The 14529-nt window shown below is 36.9% G+C and overlaps 1 protein-coding gene across 9 annotated transcripts in view; it reads right to left on the bottom strand.

The window, feature by feature from the left end:
- The window catches only part of DST (dystonin), a 293875-nt gene that overhangs the window by 22707 nt on the left and 256639 nt on the right, over positions 1-14529 (bottom strand). For all 9 annotated transcript variants that reach the window (XM_042893142.1, XM_042893128.1, XM_042893120.1 and 6 more), the window contains 8 exons: positions 13661-13858; positions 13024-13152; positions 9938-10108; positions 8419-8574; positions 7963-8169; positions 6167-6286; positions 1709-1878; positions 961-1120 (listed from right to left, as the gene is read on the bottom strand). In XM_042893142.1, the coding sequence (XP_042749076.1) occupies positions 961-1120; positions 1709-1878; positions 6167-6286; positions 7963-8169; positions 8419-8574; positions 9938-10108; positions 13024-13152; positions 13661-13858 (1311 nt within the window). The remainder of the gene's footprint in view (positions 1-960; positions 1121-1708; positions 1879-6166; positions 6287-7962; positions 8170-8418; positions 8575-9937; positions 10109-13023; positions 13153-13660; positions 13859-14529) is intronic.

The raw sequence follows: 14529 nt of genomic DNA on the forward strand, positions 1-14529 counted from the left end.
TTACATATTCATATATTTATGAGAATACTTTCACATTCATGGGAAGAATGAGCTCCGCTTACGTGAAGAAAAACCTCTTAAAATATGGTAACTGCAGCATATCATGCAGCTGATTACGACATAGTTGTGATACACGACGGGACTTCAGAAGCAATTTGAGCACATTTTGGACTAATTTTTATAGATAACTTCTGTTTCCAAATACTTTTTTCTTCAAGAGGACAAAGTCTTCTTCTCACCAAGCAGTCACCGGATACTTGTAGAAGAGCAACTCTGATGTGTGTAGACTTCACAATCCCAGTAACTTCATCAGCTGTCCCCTCTGACATACTGACAGGAACTGCAGTTCAGAGGCATAGCCCTAGATCCCCTACTTGCTCCCATCTCCAAGAACACTTGATTGAAAAAATAATGCAGCAAATGTAGGGTTCCTGGGCCTTAGTCTAGCTCTGTAACTCTGCACCATGACTTAAGCATTGCAACTGCTCTTCTCCACAAATTTACAGCAGCTCTGCAGGGTTGAAATATTCAATGCTTTTCTTTTCATAAAGGCTGCTGTAGTCACAGCAACTGCACTGGACATTTGGTTAGCAGATGTACTGAATAAAATCCTGTCTTTACCTCCGCTAAAGTTTTACAGTAAAATCATTTTTGACACCTCTTCCCATACGCACATATTCATAAATGCTAATCTGTGATGCTTGACACGATACTCATAAATACACAAGATAGCAGCATTAAATCGAATATCTGGCAGCTAATTGGTGCCAATTAGTTATTAGCAGTTTTTTTTTCTTCCAAGTCTGTTTTATAGCATTTTCCATTGTCAACAACATGTAGATGTTATAAAAATATTCCATGCTTCTAATATTACAGAATAGCCAAATAATGAGACAGAACTAAAATGCTACACTTAGGAGCAGTCTAGCAATTAAAGAAGATGAAAGTTTTTGAAATTACCTTGTGATTGTCAATCAAGTTCATCACTAAATCAATGTCACCATGCACTGGCTGATCTTCTGCTAGCTGAGGTTCAATTTTGTACAACCAATCAATGAGAGCTTGTAGAGCATCAGTAAATTGTCCTGAAAATAACAGTGCTTCCTCCAGTTTATTTTGTCTGGGGAAGTGAAATGAACACAAGAAGAAGAATAAATTTAGTTAAAAATCATTCCTTTTGAGAAAATACACTTTAAGAAAACATTTTCAGCATTAAATAGTAACCACCAAGAGCTTTAAATCAGTGTTCTCCTTTTTAAATGGGGGGAGGAAGGGATGGGGAAGAGGGGATGCTGAAATACACAGTGGGATGAACACAATTCTTTTCTGAGCTCTGAACAGTCAAGGAGTACATGTTTTGCCATCTCTGAAGGAGGTGACCTCCTTCTTGCTTCCCTAAGCTATTCTCAGACATGGACTCCTGGAAGTGACATTGGAGATTCCACTCAAGTAGGAATTTACCAATGAAGTTAATTGAGCAACCCAGTCCATTTGCATTGACCAGCACAAAGCACTTTCTCCAAATAAATGAGGGCTGCTCATCTGCCCCTCCCACCCGGTCTTAAATGGCAAAACAAGCCACTCTGGTTTTACTTCTGCACAACAGAAGCCAAAACAGAAGAACTCTCATAAGCCTTCTTCTCAGCTGTTGAATAATTGGATTGGGTTTTTTTGGTTTTCTTTTTGTTTGTTTGTTTTTTTTTTTTACCTTTCTACTGATTTTCCACAAATTGTGTCCCATTTATCCCTTAGTTCACTCAGCATGTCATCAAGCTTCAAATTGTCATCAGCCAAGGTGGTTTTCTCTTTCAAGGAGCGTCCAGTCCTGTTTGTGGTGTCATATACAGAATGTTTGGCACCAAGAGATTTCTGGAATTCCTGTGAACATAGAAGAAAAATACATACATAGCATCAAATGCTTATAGATCACAGTGAACTAATCTTTGTCAAACTATTTGCAATGTAAATAGTAAATATTGTGGCAAGAAGATTCTAAGCATACTGCAATTTTTTTTTAGTTTGTTAGCATAGATAAAATCACATGGAACTTGACACTAACAGAGGCTGTGCCTTTTATCCCTCTCTGGGAACAGAAGCAGTTCTACACCTACAGGAATGATTTGGGAAATTCCTTCTTCAGTGAGTGATGATTCCCATCCTGCCTTAGCTCCTATATCCCACATTTCAGCCAGAGGCTGCCCAAGAAACAGAAAAATGTGGAAGGACTACTAGTTTGGGAGCCATTAAACCAAACACTCTTTACACTACACTTTAAGATTTCCAACTAGTGTAGAGCACCCCAGAGGCTACAAAGATCATTCTTTTTTAGCTCACTGTGGTCAAAATGAGAGATTTCCATTCATAAGAATTTAACCCCTCTTAAGACTAAAACCTGCTACAGGAGGCAAGAATTGTGTGCCAAAAGCATACAGATTTAGGTATGAGAAGCAGCCAGATGACATTTCAATAAACACAGGCAAAAGTAACAATAGCAAAAACGTAACTGTAACCCAGGGACTTCGGAAAGATAAAGGTGACAAAGCAGCTGCATTTGCCTGCCCACAGTGACAACTCCTTTGGCAAGGAGCTTTTGGAAGCTTTGCATAGAACAGAAGAACACACAGAAACAGAGCTCATCTTGAAATAGCAGAGATGTAAACAGAATTACAGGGTAAATAATTAAATAAATGAACACTGATAAAGGATTCAATCAGTCCTGCACAGCAGCTTTTGAATGACAGTAATGCTTAAAGTGTTTTATTTCATATCTCCATGAACTGCTAGTAGAAAAACAGTTAAATAAAATAAAACAAATAATAATTAAAAAACAGTCTTGTATATCCAGAATTGAGTATTCTGTCAGAAAAAAATACCAGAGAATACCTGTCAAAAAACAGTTTTTGCTCATTGTTTTCTGAAATGGAAGTTTCAGTTGTCTCTCAGAGCAATGTTTAATATAATAAAATCTGTCGTGGAAATAATTATCAGTTAAAATTCATAATTCCTCAGGGCACATAAAAACTGCAAAGATTCTACACGGTCCTACCAGCACAAGCACGACCGCTCAGCTCCAGCTTGCAAGCTGCTCCCAGCTGCTGTGCACCAGGCTGGGCCCTGGTAGCTTATGACTCTTTCACCAACTTTCCCATGTGTTCACAGAGTCATTAACATTTTTTAGATGGCAATCGAGGCCAGGTGGAGTGGAAGCATGCGTGAAGTAAAAAGAAGTAGGCACTGGGTTGTGCCACAGAAACTGCCTGCTTCACCAAAAGTGACTCAAGGTTCCTGATATTTTGCACTGCACTGTCCTGGTTTTCTGGTTATTTTAGGAATCAGAGGGAACTGGAGATCTGAAATTGGTCAGCAAAAAAAAAATAGCATCTGTTTTGCAATGAGTGTCTCCCCCCTATTCTTTCATTTTCCTCAAATAAAACAAGGAATCACGTTTTAAGTAAGAATACAAATGCTACTATCAACCTTGAACTACAGTAAAAATAAAAACCCTTTTCAAAATGAAAATAACCAGAAAGTTCCATCAACACAAATAACACATAGGTCACTGCTCCTGTTTATTTGATGACATTTATTAACTACTGAAAGCCATATGGACGTTTCCTGATGTGCACAAAGAAACTGCTGTCAGAGGAGGATCATACATTAAAAAAAAAAAAAATTTGAAAGTGAACAAAGGGTTGCAGTCAATTCATTCTTTGAGAGATTGCACACACTATACTAAATCTACTTTCATTTGATATCGCAGAGGCATAACTGAGAGTAAATTTTGGTTTAAGGCATTTCAGCTGCCAAGATCAGACAGGTAACATGAATGAAATCTCAGTAACTAATTATTCACCTTCCTTCTAATGAAGACAGGAGCACACAGATAAAATTACTTAGGTTCACATAAATGCATTCTAAGAAACATCCAGCATTAGCACAGAAATGGAATGGGTGACCTACTAAGGGTTTTTCCACTCCTGACTTCTAAAAATGAGAAGAAAATTGCTGATAAACAGACCATGAATAACTCTCCAAAAGTCCCTGGCAATGCACTGGATGTAAGTGAGACAGAAAACATTTTCTTGGCTTTTCTCTTTCAGGGCCTTTTTTTTCTTTTTTTGGCAGTAACAACTGGCAATGAGCGAGTCCAAATCATTGCTTACAGCACACACACAGCACACATTCAGTTCAGATAGTAAAATCACTAACTAAATGGAGCAAGGAAACCTTCAAGGTTGGACAGAAAAGACAAAGACTGACAAAACGGGTATATGTGGGAGTGGAAGGAAAAGACTCAAAATACAAGGAAGGACATTGCAGTGCTGGGAGGTTTGACAGCTCATTAGAAAACAATCGAGTTGATTTCTTGGCAATGGGGGAAGGCGGTTGTTTGAAGTCTGAAGTCACAAAGTTCACGGGTCTCCCTCTCTCATGCACTTTTTATTTATCTTTATTTATCTTTTTCACCAAAATACCAGCTTCAGTCCTAATGTCCCCACGCCACATTCTTGCCTGCTCCTTATTAAAGGATTCAAGAACTTAAGAAGCTATGTTCTGCAGCTATTTAATGCATAAAGGAGATGTAGAAAATCTGTCATTGAGGGAACTGATGAATATGCCAATCTGCATGAGGAAGTCAGGGCTCCTAAAATGAGCTGCTATACATATAAAGGACAAGTAGGATATGAAGTTTAAAACTTCTGAAGAGAGGAGAAAAGAAGGGCAGAATGTCAAACCCCAGGACCTCAAAGGACCTCAAAGAAAAGTTAGAATGTTTTGACTGTACTCACGAGAAGTTCGAACGTTTTATTTAAAAAAAAAAGAAAGAAACAGAGGGATTAAAATATTGATAAAGTCAGAGAATAGGATAAAGATGAACTTAAACAAAAGACCTTTTTCTAAATGCTCAGAATTTACTTCAAGTTCTGGCAACAGTGATCCCAGAACAAACTACAACTGCAGATTCAGCACAACAGAATGTTAATGCACGTTTTATCTAAAAGCTTTAACACCAAACACAGGTAAAACTATTTTTGCTTGGCCAACAGCCAACTCTTTTACACTGAAGCAGAACATTATCCTGCTGGATAAACAATACCTAAACAATACTTAAATCATAATAAAAATGAAAATTATAAAAATATGAAGCAGACTGATGCATTAACCACTCATGCAGGGCAAAAACTTGCCAGAGGTAAAAAAAACAATCATGAGAAACTACACACAGAGGGAGAGAGATGAGATGCAAAACTTTGGGTATACTCTGTAAATAAAATAATACTGTAAAAAGTAGAAGACTAAAGTCAGTATGAAAATAGAAGTAAATGTATGCCAGAATTGAGAAGAAAAAAAAAAAGATCTTTCAACATTTTGTCTCTGATAAATCTGCTTCAAGATAAATCATTGGTACAGCCTGTCTCTGAAGATTCAACCAGTCACCCACACTATTCTCACTAATACATCATTCAAGGCTTTACAAAAGTAAAAATGAAGTAGACTTCCTCTGTCCTTCATTTTGTTCTGACTGACGTAACTGTAGAGCTCCCTTCAACTTCACATCAACTTTATTTGTTTGAAAAGCCACATTAACAGAGGAGATTGCTACATTTTTGCCTGTAGTAGCTGGGTTTGTGGGAAAGTGTGCCTGGAATTTTGAATCCTATGCAGAGAAAGCACCTTTTCTACTAACAGTGTCAACTGTACTTTCTGGAAACTTCCATTAATAATGCTTAAAAAGCAACTGCCTGTGAGAATGCCAATTATTTTTCATCCTTGAGATAATCCTCTAGTATTACAAGGAAAATCCCAAAGAAGTAACTGGGTGGCAAATGTGTGCTGTAAGGACAGAAAAGAAAGATTCCTTCTCTGATAAAGTATTACTTCTTGTTTTCCTTTTTTTTAAAAAAAAAAAAAAAAAAAAAAAAGTTTTCATAGTGCTGTATAATTATGGCTTTCCTATTCAAAATTAATCATTCCACCACAGATCAAGTTCTTTGAAAAGCATTTTTTTTGAGTCCTCACCTGTAACATGGCATTTAGTTTTATGCTAATAACACTGTCATTGCAGTGAGTCCAGAAGTCCACCTTCTTTGCTAACTGTATGCAGTACAAGGCTGACAGACTTACATTTAACTGGGCATCTTGCATTTCAGAAGTCACAACTCACCTTATGCTGTGCAAGCTGCATCTTTATTTTGTCAGGGTCATTTGCAATTTCAAGATCTGAGTCCAAAGACTTCTCTGATTCCTCTAGCCACTCCATAAGTTTGTGCCAGGCTTCATGGAACTGTGGAAAAGTGAGATATGTAGAGTTAAGAACACACTGATGCTTAAAATACTCCACAAACATTCAGCCCTGACCAGTTCTCTGCAGGCAAGTACTCTGCGTATTTGGGAAAGGCTTGGGGTGATTTTTCTCCCTAACCTCTCCAACCAACCTGTGGACTTAATCACTGGACTTAGCCTCCTTTCACCCATATGAATTAGTAACCTCTTACATGTACGGTCTGTATGTAAGCCCAATATGCACCTTTCACAGACATTCTCGTAACTCCCGTTGATGTGCTTGTCATTTGAATTCCTACATTTTTAATACTGAATAAAAATACAGCAAGAATGGGGATTTGCTACCGTCTACATGGGACAACAGCTATAAATCACTGGGGAAAACTGAATGGATGACTGTCCAAGATCTTCCCTGAGAGGTTCAAAAATGCTCTCACGTATCAAATGCTATCTTTGTGGGCACTGAACAGATTTTTCATCTTCCTTCCTTTCTCAACAACAGTACTTCAGGAAAGGAAGCAGGGTAAGACTAAAGATTCAACCAGCTTTCGCAAAGTGGCAAGCCTTTGGGACTAGATTTTTAATAGCTCTTTGTGGTTTTTTTTGCATTTTTTTTGTTGTGTTTTTTTTAATTCTTTTTGCCTGGCTGCCTAAATATGAAAGTATAAAGAACTAATTCAGCCCTATTTTTCAGGGCTGCAGATCAGGCCTTGAAACTGATACCTGTCAGTATTCCTTCTTCACTCTGCCCAGACAGTTGTCATTCTAAATAAATAAAACTAGTTGCATACAGCTTTTCAGAGTGAAGGAAGTTGAAATCTTTTCCACTGTACATGTCATTTTAGAACTGCCATGTGTGTAAATGCACAGGAAAAATTGCTGGGATTTTTTTTTTTTTTAATGTTCGTTTTATGGCATAATGTTTGCTCAAACATATGCCCCTAGAAAAGTTCTTATTCTAGCAACTGAGTAGCAGTAACAATGAAGAATGAAAGTGGTTTGACTGTGAATATGATCAAATCCTCACTTGACTAAGAAAACCTAAAACTTCTTACTGATGATATTACATTCCTCTCACACATTTTACATGTTATCATTTATGTTCCTCAGTGAGGGGAACATGAATCTAAAGAAAATAAATGAATGCTCCCCGGTAAGGAAAGGTCTGTAAAAAACTCTACAAGTTTTTAAGGAAATAAATTGAGAGATCTTAGAAGATGATGTTATGTTAACTACCGTAAGAACCTGAGGAAGTGATGATTATTAACAAAGAGACAAAGCAAATAAAGGAAGAAAATACTAAGCAATTCTAAGCAATACTCTTACAGACTAGCAAAAGGTATTCATCACATTTTTAAAATATAAGGGGTTGATTGTGTAACTTCTCTTTGCGGACAGATGGCACTACTACACATCTGGAACCCACACTGCAACTTTCTTCTTTCAGATCATCCTGTATTGCAGACCCAAGTTATTGCTCTGGTTGAAAATGAAGACTTCACCTTCCAAATGAAGTGCTCTATGATTGCACCACAGAAATTGCTCCACTAACTTAACGGAGTCTGTTACACTAACCCAGACAAAGCTGAAAGTGCTTTAAAGCACCATATACTTCAAGAGTCTGGATATAATTTCAGCTAAGTTCAAAGACTTGTACAACAGCTGTTGTCCAATTACCTGTTTGGCTCGTTTCCTTGCATCATCCAAAGCTCTTCCCCTTTCGACTAAACGCTGAACTACTTTTTCCCATCTACTCTGTACACTAATCAGCAGATTCTTAATAAGGACTACGTCTTGTTTCTGGCTGAAGTATTTCAAATGGGTACCAGTTTTGTCCAGCTCTATGATCTGATCTCGATGAGAATTCACCTCTGTGGCAAAAACCTTAAAAAATATAAAAATAAAAATTAAAAAAAAAAAGAGAGAAAATTTTTGTAAATAATATATTACTCATGCACTGAGTAAACACCGAAAAAAGCATTGTGATAGAGAAAGATATAGCAGTAAGCATAAAATGCAGTTTAAAACAATTCAAATATTTCTGAATGCCAGTGTTACAGAGTTGATTTGAACATTATTCAACTGTCTCAAAAGAGTGGGAGAAAAACATTACACATCTGTTTCTGTACATACCTTGTGTTCATCAATTTGAAACAAGACAGTGTCCAAGATAAGACTTGGCCGAGAAGCTGCAGTTAGAGTTTGCTCTGCCTGCGTGAGCCAATTGATGAAATCTTGAAGTGAGTTGTGGAACTCCATTGCTAAATTGAGGGCCTCTTCCAGTTTGGTCTGTAAAGAAAGGTTATATCTTAATAGCAGCTGATATTATGCAGGGTATTCAGCTGAGTAAACTATCTTAATTGAGCATTTTGGAGTAAGCCATTTTAATTTAACATTAAGATTAACATTTTTGAACATTCTTTCAACTCAGAATTTCTGAGTTTTATATTTTAAAATAATTGCCTGTGTTTGAGACTATTAAAGAGGATGGATAGAAACTTAACAGTAAAACTATTTATTACAGATGGGTATAAATACAGCATCTAGGACTAGGATAAATTTTATACATTAGAACATTAAATTTTGTGGTAGTTAATTGTAATGAGACATGTGGTTTTTATTTATTTATTTATTTATTTACAAAACTAGTAGAATACCAGAAATCTATGATGGTAGTGCACTTGGAAAGAGCCTCAAAGTACTCATCCAATTTATTCTTTTGCACTAAAGAAATAACAGGTTGGCTTAGATCACTTCTGTATAATACTGTACAGCTGTCATTTTTGTTACCTGAACTGAGACTATATTTGGATAGAGAATGTTTTCAAACTGTCAATATTGTTGGCCTAGCCAAGCAATCCAGACTTATATCTTTCTATAAGAAGACGCTCAAATTGTGCATTAATTCATCTGACACTCTTCCATTATACTTATCTTAAGAGACACCATCAGTCTTACTTTAAAATACAACTAAGTTGTGAGTTAATTATTTCTGCCTTATACACATTAGGGGCAAGCAGAGAATTTCTGTGTAATTATTGACTTTCTTCACTGCTTCACTGAGGTAGAGCAAATGCACTATATTTCATGAAGGGATGAAAGAAAAATGGAATTATTAATTTAAAAAAATGTATGTTGCACATCAGTGAAATCATGCTATTGATCTACTTATTGATCTACTTAGAGCAGAAGGAAGTCACTTGAAGTGGCAGAAGGCCAAGCCTTTGGGAATTTCAAGGGAAAATGGATAAAAGCTAGGAAAATTAATGCAGCAATTCTGTATTGAGAACAAAATAAACTTGAACCATCAAATAATTTAACTCTTTCTTTCATGTCTGTGATCACTGTAATAAAAAAAAAACAAACAGAAAAGCCCTCGCTCTATAAAGTTAGTATTATTAGCATCAGTTAAGATATTTCTGTAGAATAATATGCCCTTCTCAGCTATCCTGCCCCCCAGTCATAGTTAATCAACTTCTCAAACCCGTTTTTCCCCAGTATTTGCTTAAGCAAAATAATGAATTCTGCACAACTATCTCTACAGTTGATTTTAAATCTAAAAGACTAAGCAAGCTTGCATGTATAAAAGGACAGGACATTAACAGTCTTAAATACATGATTTACACTTCTATTGTTACGTATAAACACATACTTTTCTTTCACCAAGCTTCGTTTGTACGGATTCCCACTTTTCTTTTAAGTTATTTATGTCCTGCTCAACATTTGTTTCAGCAGATCCTGGGCATCTTGCAAGCATCTGCTGGCCTTTCTGCATTAGACACTTATATGTCTCTTCTTTGGCTTCAAAGGCAGCACAAAGTTCCTAAATAAAGAAACCAATAGAAAGTAAGTCAGGTAGAAATTCAATACTCTTTATTAACGTTAGCATAGCATTCCTCCCCCAACATTTTGTGGGTATGATTAAGACTAATAAAAGAAACATATGTAATTCATAAAAAGCCAAATGAACAAAGAAAGGGCCCAATTCTTCAGGAAATGAGAACTTGTACTGTCTGTCAGATGTTCTTTCTGAGATGCAAAGCTTGGCAAAGAGAGTACTAGGCACTTATCTCATTGCACAAGATTTCCTACAACTTTGTTGGTTTTCTGTCCATCTGCAGCTAAAACACAAAAAGTGTCAGCATTATACAGTGCGCTGAAAGCCCAGACACATCCAACACACCTTCAAAAGCAGGTGGGACAACCTGGGAGGGCTGTTTTATGGTACGTCTTGTCTTGTGTTTTGTCTGTATTTTCCTTCACTCACTACACAAAAGCAAGATATTTTACATATATACAGAAAGCTGGAAAAATAATGGCAATTGTTGTTTTACCTTCTAACTACTCAACTCACTATTCTCTTTTAACCACATTGAAGGTGAGGTGGCAAGAGAATTGGAACTCACATACATTCCCCTCATTCAAAAGTGCATTTCCAAAATTTGCAACAGACACTTGAAAATGCACTAATGAGGTTGGTGCAGACTCCCAGATGGAGATCTTCTTCCAGATGAACAGTAAGTGGCTTGCAGATGGGAGGAAAAGAACCTTTTCTCTGACTCCGAAGGAAAGAATGTAAACTCAGTATTTTCTGTGGGTTAAGAGGTATTGGTCACAGGATTGTATCTGATTAAAGAGGACAGCAAAGCAGGAAGAAGGTTCCACTGTGAACTAAGATTCCAGAAAGCTTTGCTCCTTCTTCCCAAGAACACTGTTGTCACCTCATCTGCTTTTTTCTTATGTTCCCAAACTCCTCAAAATATTTCTAGTTTCCTTAACTTTCCAAAGCACCTTTTTCTGCTGCAGTGCAAGAACCCCTCAGAAGTAAATGTAGGGAGCACAGCACAAGCGAGACACGGCACGGCAAGTATGGCCTGAAACACTGGGGCTGGGCTCAGGGGAAGCCAAGGAGGCCTCTCTGCAAGCCTCTTTCCTGCTGGTGTCCAGTAACACCTCTTCATATCTCTTTTATTCCTGGAGCTGCCTTAGCTGGAAATGCTACCCAAGCACAACTCCATTTATGAACTGATTACAGTTCAGGGATCTTTTATTCATGAACGTAGAAACAGACCTTATACTCAAGATGATGATTCATAATGTTATTTCCACGGAGAAAACACAATAAAACATAGAGCAAAAATTTCTATTTCAGTTTCAGGTCACAAATTAATATAGTTTGTATCCCTTAAGAGCAAGATGAAATTTGGAACTGACAATAAATTGTTCTCAATCTGACAACCCATCTCAGCATTTCAGTTGCCAAAAAAACAATTTACACAGAGCTGCATAGATGCACTGAATTTAACTAAACTGAAATAAAATCCTATATTTTAAAACTTATGTGCCTTCAAGGATAACAGCAAGACGATATCTGCAGTTGTATGACAATCCACAACATAGCATTGGCTTTTAAAATGCATAGTTAGGAAATGACTGTACATATGTACATACTACTGGGGACACATTCACACTTGTTCCAACAATTCAGATTTAAGATTCCTTTAATCTGTAAAAACTGGCTTGCTGATTTGCATAGAATATACCAAAGAAAAATTCTGATACATTTCAAGGAAAATTTTTTGGTCTTCATCTGATTCCCAGTTCAGGATAAAAAAATGGAAAGAACACTGGTTCTCCCAGGTTCTTGGTTACACAGCCCCCACCCTTGCAGGAAGAAAGATTCTGTTTATGTTTGGGTCTTTTGTTGTTGTTTTATTTGTTGTTTTTTTTTTTTTTTTTTTTTTTAACAGAATGAGAGAGATTGGAGGGGGGTGTCAAAGAATTAAGATCCTTTCTATGTTTCACACTTGTTTCCTGTCATAACTGATTTGGAAACTGTAAATGCTATTCCTCTGAAAAACAGTTACTGGTAAATTTTGAAAAAAAGGCTGCACATCTGTGGGCAAAACCTTTTGCATCATTCCAAAATAAAATGTGATTTATTAAGCTGTGACAATGCAGTGTTTTAGTGGAAACTGTGCCAGGCATCTTAGAGCTCTAAGTTAGTTCAGTAAATATCACTCTCACAACTAAGCAAAGAGGTCAGAATTTCAGATCACTGGGCTTGGGCTTATATCCAAGCCTAACAGCATAGCAGGTTTTATACAAGTGGAGCACTATGGACCACCTTCCTCTGAGGTAAGGCTTCAAAAGTTAAAGTGTCCTTTATCAAGCTTTGCGGCCCATAGGGGAAAAAATCCATAGTTTTTCTCTTATAAAGGAAGGAAGGGAAGGAACGGAATAATTCAGACATCCTGATCAGATTTCCATTTCTAATTAAAGCAGAGTATTTATGACCTATTAGTCCTAATTACATCTGTGCTAATGATGATTTCAATGTCAGCATTGGTTAAATAAAGAATAAAAGATGAAGTCCCTTGATTCAAGGTCCAAATGAATGTGGAACCCTTTTAGATTGGTCTTCATATCTGAGAAAGAGCATAAATGGTAGTTATGGGGACAGGAGAGGGAAGGAGCACATGAATCACTGAAAAATCTGTAAACACTTTCTGTTTTCCCTTCTGAAAACAAGGACAATGGCTAAGCTTTGGGCACCTCCCAAATTACTACTTTCACTCCACTGAAAATAACAGTGCTGTTGTGAAGGCTATTAAATTTTTTAAGATACAGTACAGACATTGTGATATATAGACCATGCACTGTATTTAGCATAAATATTCACGAAAGATAGTTAGTCCTGAAATGCAATTTGCAAAGCTTTCTAATACTGATACTTACCATATGGGTATTAAGCTGTTCTCTTGCTGTTTCTGGTAAGCCTCCAACAGGTTTTGATGCCAACAGTTGACGTTCAGTGTCTGTCAGCCATTGCTGCATATCTTCAACTTCACCATGGAAACCTTGGGCCTAAATTATACCACAGCATTTTAGAGCTTACTTAAATGTTTTCCATCCAAATTCTAGTTCAGATGCAGAACTATATTGGCAACAGATTCAATCAGGTATTTTCACTAATCAAAGGAAATGAAAGAAAGAAAAACAGGAAAGGAAAAACACAACAAAACCAAATTTAAACTACCCCCATCTATCATAATGAAAAAGTATAAAAAAACATGGAAATCCTGAAAGAAGGCTAAATGAGCCACTGTGAGATCAATGTTTTCCCTGAGTAATATATGTATACAGAATCTTCAGCCTTTAAAAATAAATAGCCAAAAGCTGAGGTCTTGATTCAGCTTTGTAGAAGACAAAGGACAGCTGTGGAAAGCTCAGCTGGATCTAACCGTTAGCCAAATTTAGGAGTGTCTGCATTACAGCTTTCACTTAGGTCAATTTCCAGTGCATTTCTAGTATTTTATGTAAAAAGACACTTTTTTTTCTGAGTTATCTCTTTCTTTTATCATTTCCTGCTCACCTGAATCAAGGCACTGTCCAGCTGCTGTTTCCTTTGTTCTGTTTTTTCCAACACATTTTGCCAGCGCTGATTTAGAAGTTCCAACTTGCTCTGTAAATTGCTTGCTTCTTCAACAGCACTTGATTCAATCAGGTCATTTCCTGCTTTCTTAACTGCTTCTACTGTAGACTGATGAGCTAAAACATCATTCTGTAGCACCTACAATTGTAACACAGCACGCATGACTGGCTATGTTGATAAGTTATTCAATAAAGGCAAACGTAACCAACCTGGTTCTAACCCAGTGACAAAACAGTAGCTTACAATTAGCACAGATATACAGCTACAAAAAGCTAATCACTAGCCTAACTTCAATCAAAAGCAATAACAGAGCACTCTGCCAGAATGCTGTGTTTTATTTTTATATCATGGAAAAAAATGTATTCATTCTTTCTGAATATATATCTTTCTGAAATTGAGCTTTCTGGCACTGCTAGTGAGGATGCACACCAGTATCACTTCATCTTCCTTCATTTACTACGTACTTTCTTTAACAGCACTTTTCTTTGATTATGAGGGCAAGGTGTGAAAACAGTACTATAAATAGTATTGCTGACTCCTCCTGAAGCAGTAGGCTAAGGAGAGAAAGGAACAAGAAGACAACATTCTGACTGCCCCTATGTCTTTTTTCTCATGTAGTCAGGCTAGCAGGACACTTCAGTTGTCCCAGGAATTTACAATGCTTAACACTATTAAGACCCCTACTATTAAGACCTGGTTTAAGATCTGTTGCCATCAACCACAGTAGAACCATAAATGACAAAAAGTATGTTTAGGAAAAATAAGCTGTTTTCAGAAGGATTAAAGAAAAAAATAAAGAGAAATCTTTA

The sequence above is a fragment of the Lagopus leucura genome, unplaced genomic scaffold (assembly GCF_019238085.1).
Source record: "Lagopus leucura isolate 7727_CA_CO unplaced genomic scaffold, USGS_WTPT01 Super-Scaffold_73, whole genome shotgun sequence".
NCBI lineage: Eukaryota > Metazoa > Chordata > Aves > Galliformes > Phasianidae > Lagopus > Lagopus leucura.